This window comes from Paroedura picta, chromosome 13 (genome assembly GCF_049243985.1).
Source record: "Paroedura picta isolate Pp20150507F chromosome 13, Ppicta_v3.0, whole genome shotgun sequence".
Classification (NCBI taxonomy): domain Eukaryota; kingdom Metazoa; phylum Chordata; class Lepidosauria; order Squamata; family Gekkonidae; genus Paroedura; species Paroedura picta.
Window position 1 is genome coordinate 36,464,607 of NC_135381.1, and position 22,274 is coordinate 36,486,880.

Here is a 22,274-nt window from a genome sequence, read left to right on the forward strand (position 1 = left end):
GTTTGCCGTTCCAAAGCACAGACAGGTTTTTGTAACGGATGGTCCAAGATAATGGCCACAGACTTTCAAGTGGTCTTTAGAGGTCCCTGGTATTATGCAGAGAACAGAAATATCCAAAAGGTTCTTCTCTGTAGCACCGTCAGTGTCAAGGTTAATGAGCTAAAACTAGTTAAATTGATATTACCCAATTAATGACTTTTTTATAGTACACTGCATGGATTTTAACAGAAAGCCTAATGTGGAATAGTCAGTCTTAATTGAATTAGAAGGTAGTGCACACACACAATTAAGCGCACTGAAGACGGTGGTATTTTAAGGGAATTGTATCCTATTCTAGAGCAGTCTGGACTATCCTTTTATTCAACTGGATGCTGCAACATTGCTCTACAGTCACTGTAAGCTGTTCCAGATGCAAGGGCTCCAAATCTTGCACTGTTTTCATATGCAGCCAAATTTCATTGCTTTGGATTTCAACGGAGGGAGCTGATCCTGCGTTGGGCAGGGGGTTGGACTAGATGCCCTGTATGGCCCCTTCCAACTCTATGATTCTAGGACAGAACCTCTATCGCTGATGTTCAGCAGTGGAATAGGCTGCCTAAGGAGGTGGTGAGCTCCCCCTCACTGGCAGTCTTCAAGCAAAGGTTGGATACACACTTTTCTTGGATGCTTTAGGATGCTCTGGGCTGATCCTGTGTTGAGCAGGGGGTTGGACTAGATGGCCTGTATGGCCCCTTCCAACTCTATGATTCTATGATTCTAAGACAGAACCTCTAGCGCTGATGTTCAGCAGTGGAATAGGCTGCCTAAGGAGGTGGTGAGCTCCCCCTCACTGGCAGTCTTCAAGCAAAGGTTGGATACCCACTTTTCTTGGATGCTTTAGGATGCTTTGGGCTGATACTGCGTTGAGCTGGGGGTTGGACTAGATGGCCTGTATGGCCCCTTCCAACTCTGATTCTATGATTCTTTGATACTATGATCCCACCACTGTGGCCTAGAATGAAATTGTGCTTATCTAATTCTGATAAGCAAACTGTGCCCCTTCAGACAGCAGAGTGGGAGATGCCATTTTGGAAGTCTCCCCTACGTAAAAAGATCCATGCAAGTGAAAAGGTAGCTCATCATCGAGAATGCTGGTGGTTTTCTATTTGTAGGTCAAAAGTTGGGGGGATTGCTTCTGCTTTTTGTTGTTGTTTACATAGGCGTGTATTCAATTGATGTGGTCCAGCCCATACTACCACCAAACGTATTAATTGAATGAGTACGATTTAATTCTGCTGTATGGTTCGACTAGGCCTAAGTTCATATATCGAAGGGTAAATGAAGTACGCACTTCATTTGCTGCACAAATCCCCAATACAAGAAGAATAGTTTAATGTGACAAATAGGCCCAATTTATATATTTACCAAGCTGACAACGGTTATCAGATAGCGGAGAAATAGGTGGGCATGTATCCATTTTTACCATATAAAGATTTCACTTGAAAAAAAGATGACCCTCGGGGAACTGCTTAGAGTTTCAAAAGAAGAGCAAGAGATGCATATCTTTAAAAAAAAAAAAAAAACTCCAAACTTGCTCGAGTATCAGAAGATAATTTAATTCCACCAAAAAAAGAAGTTGTAGAAACAACATACCCTGTTCTTAAATCCTGCGTTGAGCAGGGGGTTGGACTAGATGGCCTGTATGGCCCCTTCCAACTCTGTGATTCTATGATTCTAAATATCTTGGGTGTCAGGAAAGATCATTTTCTGCCTTGGAACCAGGAGAGTTGATTGTGAGTGCAGAATTCTGTTGACCAAAGTCCCCATGTTCCGAAGTGAAGTGAGCTATTGGCTAAACCTGGTTTGTATGCACAGAAATCACTCTGAAATAGCATGTCTTCACTTTTTGGGAGGGATGACGAATTGTAAACAATGGGCCTTTACGTGGCACAACAACATACCTTATGCTATATATGTGATGGAGGGAAGTGCACACCTCCACTCTTTGTCAATTGAGGCTGAGTCAGAAGTCACATATTCCACTTCTGTACTAAACAGCAAGTCCTTTGTTGTTGGAGTCCCAAGAATGTGGAATGCCCTCCAAGAGAACTCCTTACCACGGATATTTCCTAAAGAGTGCACAGTGCTTTTAATTTCACTGGCTTTGAGATGACTGCTCAATTGGTTTGTTCTGGGGTCACTGTAGATTGGCAGGTAGTTGTAGGTTCCTACATTGGACTAGATAACCCTGGAGGTACCTTCCAACTTTATGGTCCCCTGCAGCTCTATGATTCAGTGATTCGAATCTAACCTAGAACCAGCCTGGTGACGTGCAGTGCCTTTAGACCAGGGGTAGTCAAACTGCGGTCCTCCAGATGTCCATGGACTACAATTGGGAAATTGGCTCCTGGGAATTGTAGTCCACGGACATCTGGAGGGCCGCAGTTTGACTACCCCTGCCTTAGACAGTCATGCTCTCTAATGTGCATCAATTTCCCCAATCACTATGGGGGGGGGAATAGATTAGGGGAATTCCCAGTGTCATGCGATGGCATCAAAACCAAAGTTCATCTCTTCTGGACACTAATCCTGCCAATCCTCCTACATGGATCAGAAACATGGACTTTACTACAACCTGACATAAACAAACTCGAGACCTTCCAAATGCGATGCCTGCGGCAGATTCTGGGTGTCTCTCTATGGGATCATAATCAAAATGAGGCAATTCGGACAAAATGTGACAACCAGCTGCAAAGTGAAGAACAAATCCAAAAGCGCAGGGTGCAATGCTGTGGCCGTGTCTCCAGAATGAACACCAGCAGAATGCCACATAAACGCCACTGGCGAAAACGACCAACCGAATGGAAGATCCAATGACTGGCCCCCAAAAACATGGCTTAAACAGTTCAAGGAAGGCCTTAGAAACCAGCAATTGGCCATCCGTATGGCCAAAACTAGTGCTGTCAATTGTCAAGGGTGGAAACATATTATCCAGCAGCACCTACAGCAGTATATAGGTTGAGAGGACAACCTGCTTCACCAATCGCCAGCTAAAGGATGAAAAGACCAATGTGATAGCATTTCCCACACCCCATTTTACTCTTCCTGCTCCACTGAGCAAATGTTGAGGCCAGAGAAGTGGGGGCGGTAATGAGAAACCTGGTAAATCTAGCCCTCCTCACAAGGTCGTTTTGAGGATGGGAAGCAGAATAACCACAGGCCAGAACTGCTTGACTGATGAATGGGTAGGATAAAATTAATAATAAACATTTCTGCAATACAAGAACCAGAATATTGCTCAAAGATTCCCAGACATTTTGTATGTAGAACATGCCAGGTGGCTCTCTGGGCTTGCCACTTAAAAGGATCACGTGCCATTCAGGTTGGCCAAAAGAATATGTTTTTAGAAGTTCTCACTCTTCAAGAAATGAAAAGATCTGTCAGGTGCTCCTAAAAATAAAAAGCAAAGTTGAGCACTTGGGATTACACAAAGACCCACCCAGACATATTTCCAAGTTTTAAATATCGCTTCATGTTAGAGTTAAAAGGTATACTCACTCTTAATGCCTTATCTGGGCGATAAAGTTCATAAATAGATAATGGGAATGGAACAACTTCACTAATGATTAACTGTCAAAAAAGGATTTTATTGTCAAATATACAGCAGATACAAGAAGATTTGTAAGAGGAGAAAACCCCCCTCCCCACGTTAAATGAGTTAACAAATTGTAGGGAGGTACAATGTTCATTTTCTTATCTATCATCAGCTCAGATGTTCTCTGCACTTAAGGGGGAAAAAATCCGAACTCCATGCCAAAATCCACAAATTTCTGCAACTACTATATATTATTGAATTTTAACATCTGCATCGTAAGCAAGAGCCTCCTGTGGCGCAGAGTGGTAAGGCAGCCGACATGCTGTCTGAAGCTCTGACCATGAGGCTGGGAGTTCAATCCCAGCAGCTGGTTCAAGGTTGACTCTGCCTTCCATCCTTCTGAGGTCGGTAAAATGAGTACCCAGCTTGCTGGGGGGTAAACGGAAGTGACTGGGGAAGGCACTGGCAAACCACCCCGTATTGAGTCTGCCAAGAAAACGCTAGAGGGCGTCACCCCAAGGGTCAGACATGACCCGGTGCTTGCACAGGGGATACCTTTACCTTTATAAAATCAGAGTCCAGTAGCACCTTTAAGACCAACAAAGATTTATTCAGGGCATGAGCTTTCGAGTGCAAGCACTCTTCCTCAGACTTGCACAGACTTGTTTGCACTTGAAAGCTTACGCTCTGAATAAATCTTTGTTGGTATTAAAGGTGCTACTGGACTCTGATTTTATTGTGCTACTTCAGACCAACACGGCTACCCATTTGTATCTTTACCTTTACGCATCTTAAATTTGCTTAATTGATATTTTTCCTGATGTTATAGGAAAAGGAAAGGAGCTGCATGAATTACACTAATATTAATATAGAGGGGATGATTTTGGACTTTATGATCTTGGGGAAAAACTCTACATAGTCACACATACATGCTGGACTTCAGGAGAGCAAATTTTAACAAACAAAGTTATGTTGGGTAGTATCCCATGGTCAGAAAAACGTAAGGAGACGGAAGTCCGAGAAGGCTGGAAGCTTCTTAAAAAGTGAAATACTGAGAAGGAAAACTGGGAGGAACATAAAGAAACCAGGATGCCACAGCTGACAATCGGGGCCACATCTGCAGAAATAAACATCACACAATAGATCACACCCTACACGCAAACAACAACTGGAAAGGGCAGCCCTGAGATGCCATAATTAGTGATCAGTTCTACTAACTCTGGAAACACACAATACCTCCAAAAAACAAACCAGAAAACCCCCTAAGTAAAGAACCAGGGATCGAGAAAGGCCCCCGGCAAAAAAGAAAAGGAAACAAAGGACCACAAGTAGAGCCAACAGGAAACTCACAGGGAAACAGAGCTGTCAGAAACAAAGCCAGCTACCAACCAAGGAAACCCTACTTACACCGGGAGGAAGCGAGGAAGGAATGACATTGGAGGGCCCAATGTTCTGGGGGAGCTTAATGTCTATGTGAAGCTGCTGTCTTCTAGAAGTGGGCTAGACCTGGTGTCGGCCATGGTGAAACTAGGGCTCTCTTAATTTGTTGTTGGCCCTACAGGTCAGGCAGGCCACACCCTGGGCCTCATTTATGGCACAGGTTTGAATGTGGATCTGGTCATGGTTGATGCCATGCTATGATCAGGCTCAGCTGAGGATGCCACCTCCTCCTCAGCTGGGTGCTGAGTGGATTTTAGTTCATCTGCAGAGACTCATGGATCCAACTGGATTCCTGAATGTTCTGTGGGACCCATTGCCTCCCGGCACTTCTCTAAATGGTCTGGTGACCATTTATTAGTATTATTATTTGTTTGTTTATATTTTAACATATACCGCCGCTCTCAAAAGACTCGCAGCGGATTACAACAAAAGACTAAAGCAACAACCCTTAAAATCCCCACACATAAAAGATGGCAATTCATCAAAATTAACCCCCCATCTCCTCCCCTGTGCAGCTTGTAGAAGCTCTTTCATTAGGAGCGAGGGTCCTGATCTCATTGGTTCTAGGGGATCCGGGAACACAGCCCGGCCTCAACCATACACCTGGCGGAAGAGCTCTGTCTTACAGGCCATGCGGAAAGCTGGTCATTTCTATTATCCTAACCCCGCCCGCGGGCACCGCGGACTAAATAAAGCCGTAAGGGCTTAGGGGGAGGAGTTTGGGCGGGCTCTGACTGGGATGAGGAAGGGTGCCGATTGGCCCCTTCCTCTGGACAGACCATCGGCAGGGCCAATCGGCAGGCGCAAAGCGCCTGCCGATTGGCCTCGCCGATTCCCGCCCGCCGACAAGGAAGCAACTGCGAGCCGCGCGTAGCAGTTGCTCCCTTGCCAGCGGCCTGACGCGTCGGGAGGTCTGACGCGCAGTGTGGCTTGCGGGGGCTCCCTGTCCGGCCTTTTGCTGCGTCAGGCCCCCGCCGAGGGAGCCCCCGCCAGCCGCGCTGCCCGCGGCTGCCGGGGGCTCCCTTGCCTAGCGCCCGCTGTATTGTTATTACAGCGGGCTTAATTACTAGTTATAATATAAACCACTAGCCCTCAATCTCACCCTGCCCCATTTTCTGTATGGAAACTTTACTTGCCTACTTTACAAGACTGTTGGAAAGATTACTGAAGCCATGCACTCTGAAAACGCAATTTTTAAACTACAGTGCTAGATCCTAGGCACAGCAAAAGCAGGTCCTAACATGCTATGGGACGTTCTCTTAGCTGCCCACCATTGGCGTCTTCAGATGTTCTCTTGGCCCAAGGCTGGATCTGTGCACATCCATAAAGAAAGCCACCAATGAGACAATTAATGTTCCTGTTGTTTGGAAACATCCCTGCCTTCTCCATAAATCATTTTTTTATTGTTGTGTGTGGGTTTGATAAAATAAGCTCTGATTAAAATTGGCATTTATGCAGCTCCTGCTGTTGGCAGCTGTATAGCTGGCAGAAACATCTATGCCACAGCATGGGAGTTGCGGGCCCTAAGAGATGAGGCACATTTGGCTCAAATATTTTATGTGTGTTGTGTGGTAGAGCGGGCAAGAAAACTATTCTAAACTTTTAATTCTGGGGATTTCACCCTTCCTGCCTTTGATTTGCTAAAATAATATGGAAGGCAAGACAAAGATTAGCTCCCTAACACTTCTGGCATGCCAGCGATCCAAAAAAATGTAATTCTTTATGACTCTGTAAGAAGCTGCCCATTAGTTGTAGTTCTGAACCACACAAACTGTTATGTGACGCCAAACAAACAGTCAAAGCCTTTGCATCATTTGCAGGTGCACCTATATTTGGCAACTCTCCAGTTTTGATTCCCAGATCTCCCGACATTTCTGCTTTTCCCTTGTGCAAATTGAACCTGCGGGTCTCCGGTTCCATGCCATTTTGTTCCCTTGTGCAGAACACCCTCCCTTCCATGACATTCACGCCATCTTGAACACTTTCATTATCAACTGAGGATAAATGGAGTAAAAACAGCAGAGAATGAAACCATGGTGCAAAAACATTCCATAAATGTAACAAATGTACCAGAGATAGCAGCAACACAAAGAAAGGAAATCTTGGAGGACAAATAAAGAAATCATGTAAGACATGACATAGACCCAGCCAGTTTTTCCACTGTAGAAAGGGAGGCAAGGCTCCCCTTTGCCAAAAAGCCATGTTTGAGTCGTAAGTCCTAAATGGACAAGACACACATAGAACGAGGCCTGTAAGGAAGGAGGGGCCAAAACTGAGATAAAAAGATGGCTGGATCCAACCTTCTATGTGTACATTCTAAGATGGTGGTGATATGTGATGGAATATCTAGGTAGAGTTAGGCCCTTTGAAGCCTGCTGACTTCCATCCATAAAGTTCACTGAGACCTTTTCCGCACAAGGAATCTGGCCTGGCGCAGTGCTTGTCCAGTTGCGGGGCAAATTTCTGCATCCGGACGACAGTGGGACCAGTCCCAGGCAGTCCCAGGCCTGGCATGATGCAGGCCCTAATTTGCCCCGTCTTCCCTTGCTGCAACGCAAGTGAAGGCCTGCGTTGCGTCAGGCCTGGAAATGCATCAGCTGGAAGACGAGCACTGCGCTGGGCAAGATTCCTGGAGTGGAAAAGGTGTGAATCTAGTGCATCAGTGCCATTTTATTTTATGGAACAGTGCCCCAGAGGTTTTGTGAGCATAAAACGGAGGAGATGAAAGTGATATAACCCAACCTGCGAAGGAAGGCAGGGACCAAATGAAATAAATAAAACATTAAGGTAAAGGTAAAGGTATCCCCTGTGCAAGCACTGGGTCATTTCTGACCCTTGGGGTGATGCCTTCTAGCGTTTTCATGGCAGACTCAATACGGGGTGGTTTGCCAGTGCCTTCCCCAGTCATAACCGTTTACCCCCCAGCAAGCTGGGGACTCATTTTACCGACCTCGGAAGGATGGAAGGCTGAGTCAACCTTGAGCCGGCTGCTGGGATCGAACTCCCAACTTCATGGGCAGACAGCTTCAGACAGCATGTCGCTGCCTTACCACTCTGCACCACAAGAGGCTCTAATAAAACATTACAATTGCCTAAAAAGCCCATTCACCTTTATACCATTGGTCTGTTAGCCAAATGAATTTCACAAGCTTGTTCAGAACTGCATGTTCACAAATATCACCCGTCTAAATCTTCTTGTCACAAAACTTCAATGGTACTCTGGTTTGATATTATATAACAAAGAAAGAAATCAAAAAAAAGTTAATATCTAAAACTCTAGTTTGGTTGGTCATAAGACTTACATCCATATATATGCTTTTAAAAAAAATCAATCTCCACCTTTTTTCTGTGTGTGGACAAACACATTTCCTGTCAATAGCTTGAAAAATGATATAGATTTAGGAACATCGTGGTCTCAGTGTAGCATCTCTCATATTATTATTCCAGTATCATCTGTTACAAAGTAAGACCAATTCCCACATCTAATTACAAACAGGATTTCAGAGTCATTAAACAAAATACATTTCCATTAGCACTGCTGTAAGAAGATAGGAGGGGGGAATGAAGATTAGTGCATGCTGCTGAACGTCTTTCTGGTTTTTTTCTTTCTTTCTTATTTTTGTGTGCTTTGAAGTACTTAGAACTCTGAACTTGAAAACCATAAATTTGTAAAAGATAGGAGAAAGGGGGTAGGCACATGGCCACCTCACTGTTGCTGCAGTAATTAACACAGCAACAATGCATAACCTGAACACAGTAGATAAATATTTATTTAGGAACTAATATACTTGATAGGAAAGAGGAGATAGATTCAAGTGGCTTGCCCTGTTGGTCTGAAGCAGCAGAACAAATTTTGAGTTCAAGTGGAAATTTAAGACCAACACAGTTTTATTCAGGGTCTTAACTACATCTCAGAATGAGAGAAAGAGGGTAAGACTAAATGTGGAACTTCCGAGAAAAAGCAGGATATTGCCCAAAGAGTAGCAATCTGCAGACAGACAAGGAGTGAGACTTAAGCGGAGGGAGAAGGTGCTGAGTCTGACCTCACTATCTTATCTAATCATCTTTCTGGTAGTTCTGCTGGCAGACACTTTACATTTAGCAAAAACAGGAGGCAAAATTCAATGGCCAGTTCGCCTCCACCTGTATGGTAGGCGAATTTCCTCCAGGTCAGGCTGGATTTTGGAGATTTTTGGTGGGGGGATCACTGGGGCATGAAACTGGGGTCATTGTGGATAGGCAGGTAGTTGTGAGTTCCTGCATTGTGCAAGGAATGTTTCAATGTAAAACGCCCAGAGCTGCAAAGAAATGAGCGGTATGGAAATCTAAATAAATAAATAAAGGAGTTGGACTAGATGACCCTGGAGGTTCCTTCCAACTCCATGATTCTATATAAGTCTAACATGTCCAAACGCTTGCTTATAATTGCTCCTTCTCCATATACTGCCAACGACTTAAGAGTCAATTGTTAATGAAGTCTGACATTTTATAGTGAGACTTGCTCCTGTGTGCCTTATTATGACAGCATAATTTGTTCATTGAGAATGAAAGGATCCTGAACAGACTAGATGCACACCAGTTAGCACATACACATTCTTGCACAGATTCATTGGAGTAGTGGTTAAGAGTAGCAGCTTCTAATCTGGCGAGCTGTGTTTGATTCCCCACTCCTCTTCATGCTGCTGGCTGGGCAACCTTGGGCTCGACACAGCCTGATAGTACTGTTCTCACAGAGCTCACTTAGCCTCACCTACCTCGTAGGGTATAAGCTGCTTGGGGACTCCTTGAGGCAGTGAAAAGCAGGGTATAAAAATCAACTCTTCATCTTCTTTTATCTCCCTTCCTGCATCTATAACATAAAACTTCACTGGGACAAAACCAAACAGGATGTGGAGGACTCATGGCTGGATCTTTTGACTTGGACAAGAGGTAAGCAGGAAACTTCTTGTTGTGCATGGATCTGGATGTAGTCTGCACGGGGCTTTTTACCCACTCCCATATCAACTAAATCCCTGCAGTTTACACTGAATTAGATTTCCATATTGATTTTGGGTGCTTATATTTCCCCTCTGCAACATGCATGATTGATTCATGGTGATCCTACCTTTCCCCTGCAATATCCTGGAGTGGATATAAGCTTTGATATTTCAGAAACCACCATGAGTAAATGTGCAGATTTTTGTTTCCCCCCCGATTTACTCACTGCTCGGTGCCTGGGAGCAAGGCAGTCTTCCCTGATTTGCCAGGGTGTCAGTTCAAAAACTTCCTGGTGCCCAGTTGCAAGGCTTGTCATAAAGTGACTGTGCCCCAGAAGCCCTAACTTCTCTCTGCAGAGATTTGCCTCTTGGATTTATTCCCCCTCCTCTACTGTCTCCAATCCTCCTCCCTCCACCTCCTGTTCAAGAAAAGGAAGAGATTCCTGCTGTGCTTGGCTCCCCTCCCTGCTCTGAGCTTTCCCGATCAAGTGCAGAACACTTTCTGTTTCATTTGGGGGGAGGGATAGAGAAAGACGTGAGTTCAAATCGATCTGAATTCAGCAGGATCCACAACAGAAAAAGCAAAGTAAGTGCAGAATCAGCCCTGGTTACAATTAAAAGCCCTCCGGCATCTGCACCTTTACTTTCCCTATGGGAGTTCACAGCAACATCTGGGATGGGGAAGTGGTGAATAGGGAAGGGCAAATAATGCCATTTATCCAATAAAATTCAGAGCCCTCTTCACTTGTCTTAAATAACAGCAATATTTTAAAACATCTGGTCATGGATCTTTTGTATCTCATGTGATTTGGTCTTCAAATTTCCAAGCAAATTTGGAGGCTTCTGTTTGTGAAATTTATTGCGGGGGGGAAATAAGACCAGTGAAAATTCTTAGTGGAATTCCCTTACTTATATTTATATACTGCCCTCCCTCACGGCTCAGGGCGGTTTACATAGAATGTAAGAGAACATAGAATAGGTACGGCATAACTCAGTAACTATGTCTAATAAAACAACAGTAATATCAGTTATTAAGAGCCTCTTGTGGCGCAAAGTGGTAAGGCAGCGACATGCTGTCTGAAGCTGTCTGCCCATGAGGTTGGGAGTTCGATCCCAGCAGCCGCCTCAAGGTTGACTCAGCCTTCCATTCTTCCGAGGTTGGTAAAATGAGTACCCAGCTTGCTGGGGGGTAAACCGGTAATGACTGGGGAAGGGAATGGCAAACCACCCCGTATTGAGTCTGCCATGGAAACGCTGGAGGGCGTCACCCCAAGGGTCAGACATGACCCGGTGCTTGCACAGGGAATACCTTTACCTAATATCAGTTATTACAATAACAGTCCAGTAATTGGTGGCAACCACATATGTTCCCATGCTTGGTCAGAGGAGTGGTTCTGGGGGGCCCAGTAGATATTGCTGGTCAGGTTGACCTCAACCAAATGCCTGGTGGAAGAGCTCCTTTTGTAGGTCCTGCAGAACTGTGCTAGCTATATATTGTCACTAACTCAGTCTTGATTCTGTCTCATTTTGGGAGTAGATAATATGGAGTACACTGGTATAGGATTTTTGTGTGGTTCTATTTTTCACTCTAAAAGTTGCTATGATGAAAAATGTGAACAAGTCTATGCCCTTCCGCCTTTTCCACACTGTTGACAGCTACTGGTTCCCTGATCTCTTTCTGCTTTGGGACAATCTCCAAGCTGTCAAGGCAATCCAGGTTGGCACTTCCTAACATTCCATTAATTTGCTAATCAAAGTAACACATTGCCATGCACTGATACATACTCTGGGAGACATACTCTAGAGCCAAGATGGTTTGTCTGTACTGCACTGCTTGGTATAGCAGCAGTCTCTAATCTAGAGAACCACACTGATTCCACACTGCTCCTCCATGCATGGTTGAGGGACTTGGGAATGTTCAGCCTGGAGAAAAGCAGGCTGAGAGGGGACATGATAGCCCTCTTTAAGTATCTGAAAGGTTGTCACTTGGAGGAGGGCAGGATGCTGTTTCTGTTGGCTGCAGAGGAAAGGACACGCAGTAATGGGTTGAAACTACAAGTACAACGATATAGGCTAGATATCAGGAAAAAGAATTTCACAGTCAGAGTAGTGCAGCAGTGGAATAGGCTGCCTAAGGAGGTGGTGAGCTCCCCCTCACTGGCAGTCTTCAAGCAAAGGTTGGATACCCACTTTTCTTGGATGCTTTAGGATGCTTTGGGCTGATCCTGCATTGAGCAGGGGGTTGGACTAGATGGCCTGTATGGCCCCTTCCAACTCTATGATTCTATGATTCTGTGAAAGGGTCGCTGCATTAGGAAGGTTGAGAACCACTGCACTAGACCAACCTCAATCTCAGTGTATGTACATTTGTGTGTGTTGACAGAACCAAAGAAATTCATACAGCCTCACAATAATTTTGTCAATAGTAAACATGTTTCTGAAAACCTGAAATGGCATAACCTTTTCAAAAAATAAAATAAAATAAAATAAAACCAACATCTTGTTCTCGGATCTTGTCATTTTCACTTTTACAACAAAATAACAGCTTAGGCAACCTGCCTTTTAGAATAAAAGACCTACCTCTTTTGACTTTTCGAGCATTTGAGAATTTAAAAGAAGGAATTTCTTTATGGGGTAAAAAAAAAAAAACTTTAAAAAATTGCTGACCGTGTAATAGCTAGGTACTTGCGGTGGGTGTAGAACATGAAAGGTTACAATATGGATCCGTGCCTACGCTTTTCCCTTTTCAACTTCAGCCCCGTTCCTCCTGCTTCTGCTAACTCGGCAATCATACCGCTGACAGTTTTCGAGGTTTTCTAAATAATGCATAGGATTTTCTTTTAACGTGTCAGTGCAGAAGTATCAATTCTGCCCTCGTGTCATTTGTGATGCTGATTTTCCTTGACAGCATTCCATTAAACCAATGAGTTTCTCCCCTCCTGATGCTCCTTTAAATATTCCTCGGAGTGATGTATTTGTGGTTTTTTAAACAGATTGTGAAGGATGTTTGCATTTAGAAGGGAAAACTGCATGGCAGGTACATGGGGGTGGAACACACACAGAGAGGCCACAGAAATACTTTGCGTGTATGGATATTTACCCTACAAATATGCTCGTCTCTGATTCCTCCATCCCCAAAAGGTGTGCAAACTTTCTTTTCAGGGGTGTGTGCATGCTTTTTATTGTTAGATAGATGAACTAGTCTCAAAATTAAACAATGGCATTGCAGGACTGCTTTTGGGCATGTGCAGGAAATGCATCTGGAGGCATTTAGTTCTGTTTGATAACATGCGTGGCAAAGCAAGGAGGAGAAAGAGGATGGAATCTTTTCAAGCACGCTTGTAAACTTCGGACCAGGCATGGGCACTGAGGGGAAAATCCGGACTGCTTTGGTTTCGGATGAAGCCGCTTCGGATCCTTAAAAGCCCGTCTGAGGCAGCTGCCTCAGCCGAAGCATTGGCCATTAAAGTCAATGGTGCCAATTAGATAAAAAAGATGAAAGAAACACAAGGAGAAAGAAACAATGAACCCCAAAGCACCCCCAGACCCCACTCCACCAACAGAAACGAAAAGATTAGTTTGGTTTGAAAATAAGAACTGAGGTCAAGTAAAGTGTAATGAAGAAGAGGAAGTAGAAAAGTGAGAAAGCAAGAGGAGTCCCTCAGGCAATCTGGTCGATGTCTTCTCCAGCAATGAAGATCCTCCAGTGCTCAGTGCAGCAGCAACCCAGGCAGCCACACAGCAAGGCCCGTATTGACTCCTGTTGACTCATGTTCAGGTCTGAATAGAAGGGAGAAACTGGCCACGTATATAGTTTCTGACCTCGATGGTTAGATTGATGCTACCTCTGACCTAGTACGGGAAAGCCACTAGAAGAATAGCAAACCCAAGTCAAAAAGCATTTCAAAGAAGGTAGAAACCTAGAAAGGCTACTAAAGTACCCTTGAAGTATGCGGATAAAATATTTTCAAAAATACTTTATACTGTAGAGGTGGGTTTTGCGTTGGGTTAGGGTAGCCAGGGCTGTAACAAGTATCAGTGAAAATGACTTGAAATTTTATTTTTGTAGGCATTTTTACTCTGACCAAATTAGCCAAAATTTCAGGAATAGTTGAACTTCACTAGAAATGTAGTGAGTTCAGAGGCACTTGTCTACATTTGTGATAGAAATGTGATTTAGTTCAAACCTTTTCGAATACAGTGCAAAAGGAGATAACATCCATGGCATTTGATTTGTCCCCTGTGAACTACCTATTGGAAGATGTATTGATAGGAATGAAAAAGTTTAAGAATGGCAGTAAGAATGATAATGGCTGAAGCTTGGAAACAACAATGCAGGGAGGGGAGTGAAAGATAAACAATATTTTAATTCATAAATGCGTACAGGAAAAGAGTTGGTCTCAAAATACATTTAGAAACAGCTGGTCTCCCTTATACAATACTGGCATTATTGATGTGCAATCCATCAGATATGATCAGGAAGGAGGTATTAAAATGAACGTGACGTTTTAACACAGCAGAATGTTGCTATAAAGAAAATATTTGGAAACCGTAATTTTTATCGGTGTGGAATCGTGATAACTCTTTCTATGTAAATCTGTACTTGTACTTTTGTCAACAGTCATTTCGTTTATCTACTCTATATCTGATTTTTTACATACTAAAACTGTTTTTAAAAGATAAATAAAGTTAAAACAGGGTATATCAGGAAAGAAGAGCATAGAGGTGGTAAAATTCGCATCACCTCAAAGGACAGAGCTTGGAGCACACGAATGGCAACTAGAAAACACTGAAGCTCATTGTTGTGTGTATCACCCACAGAAACTCTAGTAGTACTTCAAAGTAAGTTATAAAAAAATACAGGAAGAGGCTTGTTTGTTTTTTAATCCCAAACAAATCTCATTTAATTCAATCCAGATTGCCAACTACCTCCCCAGTTCCATTTCAAACATCAGAAAAAAACCAGCAGTTTTTTGGGTGAAGGAATTAGGGATTTCCAATCCTATATCTTTGATGGAAACCACAATGTAGTATTGCTGGGCTGGGCTGGGGGCTTCACTTGCTCTCTCTCTCTCTTTAGATATATCAAGTAAATAGGCAACTTCCAACTCTTTGTTACAGTAATACATATTATAAAGAGCCCAAGAATAACAAACTCCACCGCTGTAAACCGATATTTCTCATTTGACAGCTACAGTTATAACCGTTCAGGCGTCTATTTCCCACAAACTCTCAACAGCCGTAACCTTTCGTGATTAATTATAAAGTTCCAGGAGCAATAGTACACAGACTAATTTCCTAAAACAATAAAAAGGGAGAATTTCTCATTTGGAGCTAAATGAAACACGAACAGGTTGTTATTCATGCTGAAATCGAGATGCGGAGTCATGTTGCAACCATTACAGAAGCTATTAAACACAACCTCGAATCAAAGAAACTGTAGGTCTGTCTCCTTAAAATAAAATGTTTCCCTTGCTAGCACGGCTCCCGATTTGGCTGTCGGGTCGCTTCCCGCCTTTGTCAAGAAGTCACTAGCAAAATTCAATCTCCTTTTATTTTCCTTTTACACCACCATTGCGTTTATTTTTAGCAGCCATTTAGGCGACACGAAAAATAAACATTTGGTAATTTTTTTTTAAAAGACAAAACACCGAAATGAGCGCACAAAATTGTTACAGGTTTTTCATAACATAAGGAACTCTCCGTCAGTCTTGGATTTTCAGGCAGTGCCCAAAAACATGCTGCACCAGTGAAAAGACACAGGCCCTTCCTATAACGTTTAAGAACACCAGCCCCGGATCGGGGGCTGCACATTGTAAACTTCCATTCCTTCACCCCAGCAGCAGGTATAGGGCAGAACTCCAGTCCACTCAGCAAATGCTCATCATCATCATCATCATCATCATCATCATCATCATCATCATCATCATCATCATCATCATCATCATCGTTGTTATTGTTATTATTGTTGTTGTTGTTATTTCGATTTGTATGACCGCTACTCTCAGAAACCGGCTCGTAGTGGTTCACAATATTTCAATACAAGTCAATACATTAAAACCCATTAAAATTCCCCATTAAAAACCCCACAAACAGTGACTCGCTCACAATGATGGCAATTGAATAAAGTATTCCCACACAGGCCCATTGGATGGGCAGAAAAGAGCGGATGGATAATTGGGCATAGGATGGAACTATCTGGGGAACCAGGCCAGCCTAATACTGGCCTCCCCTCCCCCCCCCCAGGAATAGGGGCCCGATCTTAGCCCCGGGCCACCACGCGGCCTCAGACAAGCGCCTGTCAGAAGAGCATGTTCTCACAACTGCAGGGCCATGTTCAGCAGTACCCCATGACAAACATCTGTCCCTCCTCATGTCTGGGTCTACAACACAAGAAGGACCCCGTTTTCCTACAGGATCACAAGAATGCATATTAACTACCAAGAGAAGGAGGCTCCTCTGTGGGGGTCTGTGGCTGGGGTAACACGTACCTTACCCTGTTGTGTTGTGTTTGCTGACTTTGAAGCTGGATGCTACCAGTAGAGTTTAGTTTCCCCATCCCAAGTAAGATGAGCAGCACTGGCAGTTCCTGCTCAATCCTTTCTCATTTGTTTTTTCACCTGGATGGTGAGTGACGGAATGGGAATAGTCGCTCGGTGCTTGTTCACTCACCTGGCCAGGACATCAGCCTCTCAGGAATGCCATCCAGTAAAGGGCAGATGTGCCAGCCTTTGGCTTTCAGGTACTGGCAGCAACCTCAGGATGCCCACCCTTGACCCAAACAAACATCATTTACTCTACACAATGTAGGGGTCAGCAACAGTGGCCTACCTTTGAGGGCTGCTGTAACAAGTACTAAGATCATGCATGTGACACATATTCAACGCACTACAATGCATGCTTATTATTACTGTTCATATCACTCTACAAACACAGTTTTTATACAGACCCATTTTCCCCATGGCTGAGATGCAGACTGCTGCTTGGCAAAATAAGGAGGTGTGATCAACATCTCTTCATAAAACCAACAACTGTTAGTGTAACAAAGACTTCTCTGGTGCCAAAAGGGGGAAGAGATCCTAAGTTGTGTGTGTAGTTTTCCTTTAAATTATGAGCAGCTTCCAAAAAAAATTCTGATTTCTGGAATACAGCATGAGTTACACTAAACAAAGACCAAGTTGGAAGGGCATATGGACCACACTGGGAACTTCACTGTCTTGGCTCCAATGCGGGAGCACAAATCCAAAGTGGACCAAGTGCACCAGGCCAAATTCTCCCATGTGTGAGAGCAGGAAGAGACGGGGAAACCTGCCCTGACTCAAACTCCAGCCTACAGCCCGGGGCAAAGCCTCCAGTGCAGAAACGGTTGTGGTCACCTTCAACCCTGCAAATCAGTCAATCGAACACGTCCTCTTAAGGTGCCCTACTTTTAGCTCTGCGAGAAATAAATCCATTCCCCCATTACTCAGGAATTCCTCCACCAGCTCAAACAAAGAACAAGTAAAACTCCTCCTGTGGAATAGTCGTGGCCATATTATTAAGCAGGTTGCCAAATTTTGTGCGCATGTGCTTAGCACACGGGAAAAACAACATAAGCTTAAGTGAAGATTTTTAGAGGAATTTTACTATGCCTTTTTTATAATGTACCCATCAATTATACAATTTTATATATTTTAAATTTTGTACTGGCTCCCTGATTTTGCAATTTTCTACTCTGAAATGTTTTTTTCTCGCTATCTGTTTTATCTGGCCGCAAGTGCTGTATTAAAATAAATTTGAACCCTGCAAATCAGAAATTTTCTGAGATGGGAGGTTCTCATCAAATAGCTATTCTGTCTGGTATATGACCCCTAAATACCAACAGGATGACAATGGAAGGGATTTCTCTTCTTCATGGGCAAATGTTTTGAAGCAGAGCCCTCCCCTCACTGGAGAACCTCTATTTACCTGCATTGGAATTCAGCTCTTCATTCTCTGATTCGGTTCCATTCTGGCTCCCACTTCCATGGAGACTGTTCATGGCCATCAGCTTCAGCTTCTGTAACTTCATCGCTTCGGCCATCGCAGCTGCTGTCAGACCTGGCCACAAAAGAAGATACAGGAGCAAAAATTAAGATAATGATTACTTTAAACCACTTCAAAATTCTTTGGAGCCTCTTGGACGGGTGGGGTGGTCAAAGTCAGAGGTCCAAGACATTGGTGGGAGGCATACTATATGGAAAACCTTGCAGAATTTAAGCCAATTTGGGTCTGCCCAGTGCTTGGCTCAGAGATCTCCTAGGAAGCTCTTTTGAGTTTCATGTTGGTATTGAAATGTGATAAATAGCTGGGGGAAGGGGCTATCACAAAATGGTAGGGATGGCAGGTCTCCTTGGTTCAAGGATGGTTAGCAGAATGATGACAAGAAAGAGCTACAGTCCAATATGAAGCATCAGGCTAACATATTGCAGTAGACATCCTGCAAACATTATCCTTATCCATTGTTGTTCCTCTAAATATTTATGAAACAGCCTAGGGGGTGGGACGTGTCTGGCCGTCTAAGTTACAATAGGGCCAATCAGGGTGCAGCCAGCTTTGCCCTGATTCGCCCTGCCCCTGCAGCTCCCGCCCTGTGTCCCTGGACTCTACCCTCTTTGCTTTCAGATGCCTCAGTGCCTGGAGCCAGCAGCAGGTAAGGGGAGAGGGCCCTGGGCAAAGGGTCATGGTGGAGAGCTTGCTAACGAGGGCCTCTTGGCCAGTTGGCTAGGCCTGCTGATGAGGGCCTCCCGGCCTGCTGACTGCCTGCCAAGGAGCTCTGTCCCAGCCCTGCTAACGAGCTGCCCAGCCCCCGCCGGCCCCACTTGATCTGGCTGCGAGCTGCGGCTGAAAGCCACCTTAAGCTACCTGTGTGTGAACTTTCCCCCCAGCATATTTATAAAACAGGAAAATATCTGTCTGTCTGCCTGCCTGCCTGCCTGCCTGCCTGCCTGCCTGCCTGCCTGCCTGCCTGCCTGCCTGCCTATCTATCTATCTATCTATCTATCTATCTATCTATCTATCTATCTATCTATCTATCTATCTATCTATCTATCTATCTATCTATCTATCTATCTATCTATCACCACTCTCAAATGTCTCGCGGCGGTTTACAAAAATCAGTGAATACAATAAAATCCCGTAAAAACCCATTAAAACATAGTTAAAAAACAATATCAAGATGGCAGATAATAAATATTTAACCCACTCCTCTCCCGCATTCAGCAAGTGTCTATCACTATCTGGGAGCGAGGGACTTAGTTGGTTTCAGTTGGTTTCAGCTAGAGGTCCACAGTGGACTGCGCCGGGAGCTGCCCTGGCCTCAACCATATGCCTGGCGGAAGAGCTCCGTCTTGCAGAACCTGCAGAAAGCTTGCAAATCCCGCATGGCCAACCATCGGTCTTTGGAGGGTGTCAGGCAGATAATGGTCTTGCCCAACACCCAGTACCCAAGAACTTGCACAAAGAAATGCTGCAGATTGCCTCTACATGCAAAGATTACCTTTTTTCATGAAAATCATATGTCCAACTACTGAGCCACAGTGGTAGAAAGGTTCCATGATGAAACCTTGAGCCAAAGGTGAGGTCTAGGAAAACTCAATCTGAATGTACTACGCCACATTTTTTCCCCATGAATATTCCCTCAAAATAGTCTTTCACAACTGGCCATAAAGTGGTCAGTAGCAACACCTACAGAAATCATGTTGTTGTTGTTGTTGTTAGGTGCAAAGTTGTGTCCGACCCATCGCGACCCCATGGACAATGATCCTCCAGGCCTTCCTGTCCTCTACCATTCCCCGGAGTCCATTTAAGTTTGCACCGACTGCTTCAGTGACTCCATCCAGCCACCTCATTCTCTGTTGTCCCTTTCTTCTTTTGCCCTCAATCGCTCCCAGCATTAGGCTCTTCTCCAGGGAGTCCTTCCTTCTCATGAGGTGGCCAAAGTATTTGAGCTTCATCTTCAGGATCTGGCCTTCTAAAGAGCAGGCAGGGCTGATCTCCTCTAGGACTGACTGGTTTGTTCGCCTTGCAGTCCAAGGGACTCGCAAGAGTCTTCTCCAGCACCAGAGTTCAAAAGCCTCAATTCTTTGATGCTCGGCCTTCCTTATGGAATCATGTTAGTGCTACGCAAAGCTAGGAGCCCAAGGGAAGGGCCCAGAAGGGCTGTGCGGGAGGAGGAATTAATGTTCTCCCCTGGTGAACCGGTGGGCCAGAATGTCTGAGCACCAAAGCCACTTTTTTTAAAGCCTGGAAATTGCTTCAACGGCACCCCTCCCTCAATGTTAGTCAGAAGGCTTTCCTGTCAAAACTGTGAAAGAATAAATTAACGAAAGAGGAGCTGTGAGCAATCAAACATGGAGGTATGCAATTAATTAAAATTGAATGGCAAGCCAGAGTGCAGCCGTACAGTCTCTCATATTAAAACAAAACATTTAATTAAATTAACAGCCAACAATTTGGAATGAATAACATTCAAAAGGCTGAGGGGGGAGGGGGAGAAAGCACCAAAAACAGTTTAGCTCGGGCATTGTTTCCGATCCGAATGTGTTGATTCCTGTGTACGGATCAGCTGTGTTGTGTTATTTGCATTCACAACTGCTGAGGGTCAAGCGTGATGCTCTAAAAATGCGAACAATGAAACATCTGGCAGTATTAAATGTTCATGTGCGGTATCATATTGGAACTAGGAGAGCAGAGGATTGGATGCGGAAAATCGTTGTCTTGGAAGATTCTGACTGTGAGAATTTTAGATTCCCCCTCCCCCAGATAATTTCTGCAAACTGAGTCTCTGATCAGCTTTTTATTTGTGAATTTAAATACTTCTTTTATTATTTATTTTTCTGGATTTGGATACAGGTTGGATACTCAAACCAGCTTATAACTGTTACTCTCCCCTCTCCAGTCTCCCCAGCCTCATTTCATAGGCCTATTGTGGACATAAAACAGATCACAATCTATGCCCTCAAGGTGGAAAAGTGGGGTATGAAGGTATAAGATCACTGTGACACCCAAAAGGTCATTAGGCGTTTTATTATAGTTACAGATGGCTGCTCTGATGTATTGGCCATCATCTGTACAGAAAAACCCGGTGACAGCTCCAATCTGCATCTGGAAGAGTTAATGGTTTGTTTCAGGTGGTAAGTCCAATTAACTCAAAAAGTCAAACATTTCATGTCATTTAAGAAATCTTAATGGACTGATACGTTTTCTTAGGAGCAAATGCAACAATTCTGAAGCTTATTTTTATTTCAAAACTAGTATCAAAGCCCATTTTAAAAATGCGCTTTGAAAGGGGCGGCAGGCAGAAGGGCATGAGAGGGTGGCCGTGGCTCCCTGTGGCCCAGAAAGTGGGCTAAAGGGAGTGGGAAGCTTCCCCCCCTGGCAGACCGCAGGGAGGCTCCAAACTCCCCCCTGGCTCCCTCTCAGCTGGAGCGTACCTGTGGGCCGCAAAGCCCTGTTGCTGACTCTCTCCTCGTGGGTGACAATGGAGGCCGCAGCCACAAGGCTTCTAGCAGGCAAGGAGGGAGGGCGGGAGCTGAAGGGGGTGGACCAATCAGGGTGGACCTGGACAGACAGGGCCATAGACAGTCTCCTCCCAGGAGGCTGTTTCCCAATATATAAGGGAGTGAAATAGTGTTAAGGATGATGCACCTGAGTGCATCACAATGATGATCGCAAGAATTCCCTCCTGCATATGAGAAAAGGGGAATATCTCTTTTAAGATGATGTTGATCATCTGCAGATTTTTTTTTAAAGATCTTTTTCCCATTTGCTTTCTGATTAATTTGGGAACACCTTTTTTTCATTGATCAAAAGCGATATCTCATTCGGAAAACCTGAGAAGATCAAGGACTAAATTCTGTAACTATCCTGGGGGGAGGGAATTAGGGCGGGTGATTGAAAGGAAACTACAAAATCCTAGCTAAGAAGGAAAATAAAGCAGAAGTGCATTTTCCCTTCCATTCTTCACCAAGGCCCGTTTATGATGGTTGATTGATTTCATGACACTTTTTCCTGTTCTTTTTAGAGCTCAGGCTTACGGGAGTGATTTGTCAGGCTTGTAATACTTAATACTTTTAGTGAGCTTCACTCTAGTGACCTTTATCATATTTGGTACAGTTGACTGCTTGACCCTTTTGGTGCTCAGGATCACAAAGAAGATGGTAAAAAATGAGAAAGAGGGAGGGGGCGTGGAGATTGATTGTCCAGACGACTGGCAGCGTGTTCAACCTTCTACACAATTCTGGATATGTTCTTTTGAGTTGCAA

The 22,274-nt window shown here is 44.2% G+C and overlaps 1 protein-coding gene across 3 annotated transcripts in view; it reads right to left on the reverse strand.

The window, feature by feature from the left end:
* The window catches only part of DACH2 (dachshund family transcription factor 2), a 355,035-nt gene that overhangs the window by 115,928 nt on the left and 216,833 nt on the right, over nt 1-22,274 (reverse strand). For all 3 annotated transcript variants that reach the window (XM_077307556.1, XM_077307558.1, XM_077307557.1), the window contains one exon: nt 17,938-18,069. In XM_077307556.1, the coding sequence (XP_077163671.1) occupies nt 17,938-18,069 (132 nt within the window). The remainder of the gene's footprint in view (nt 1-17,937; nt 18,070-22,274) is intronic.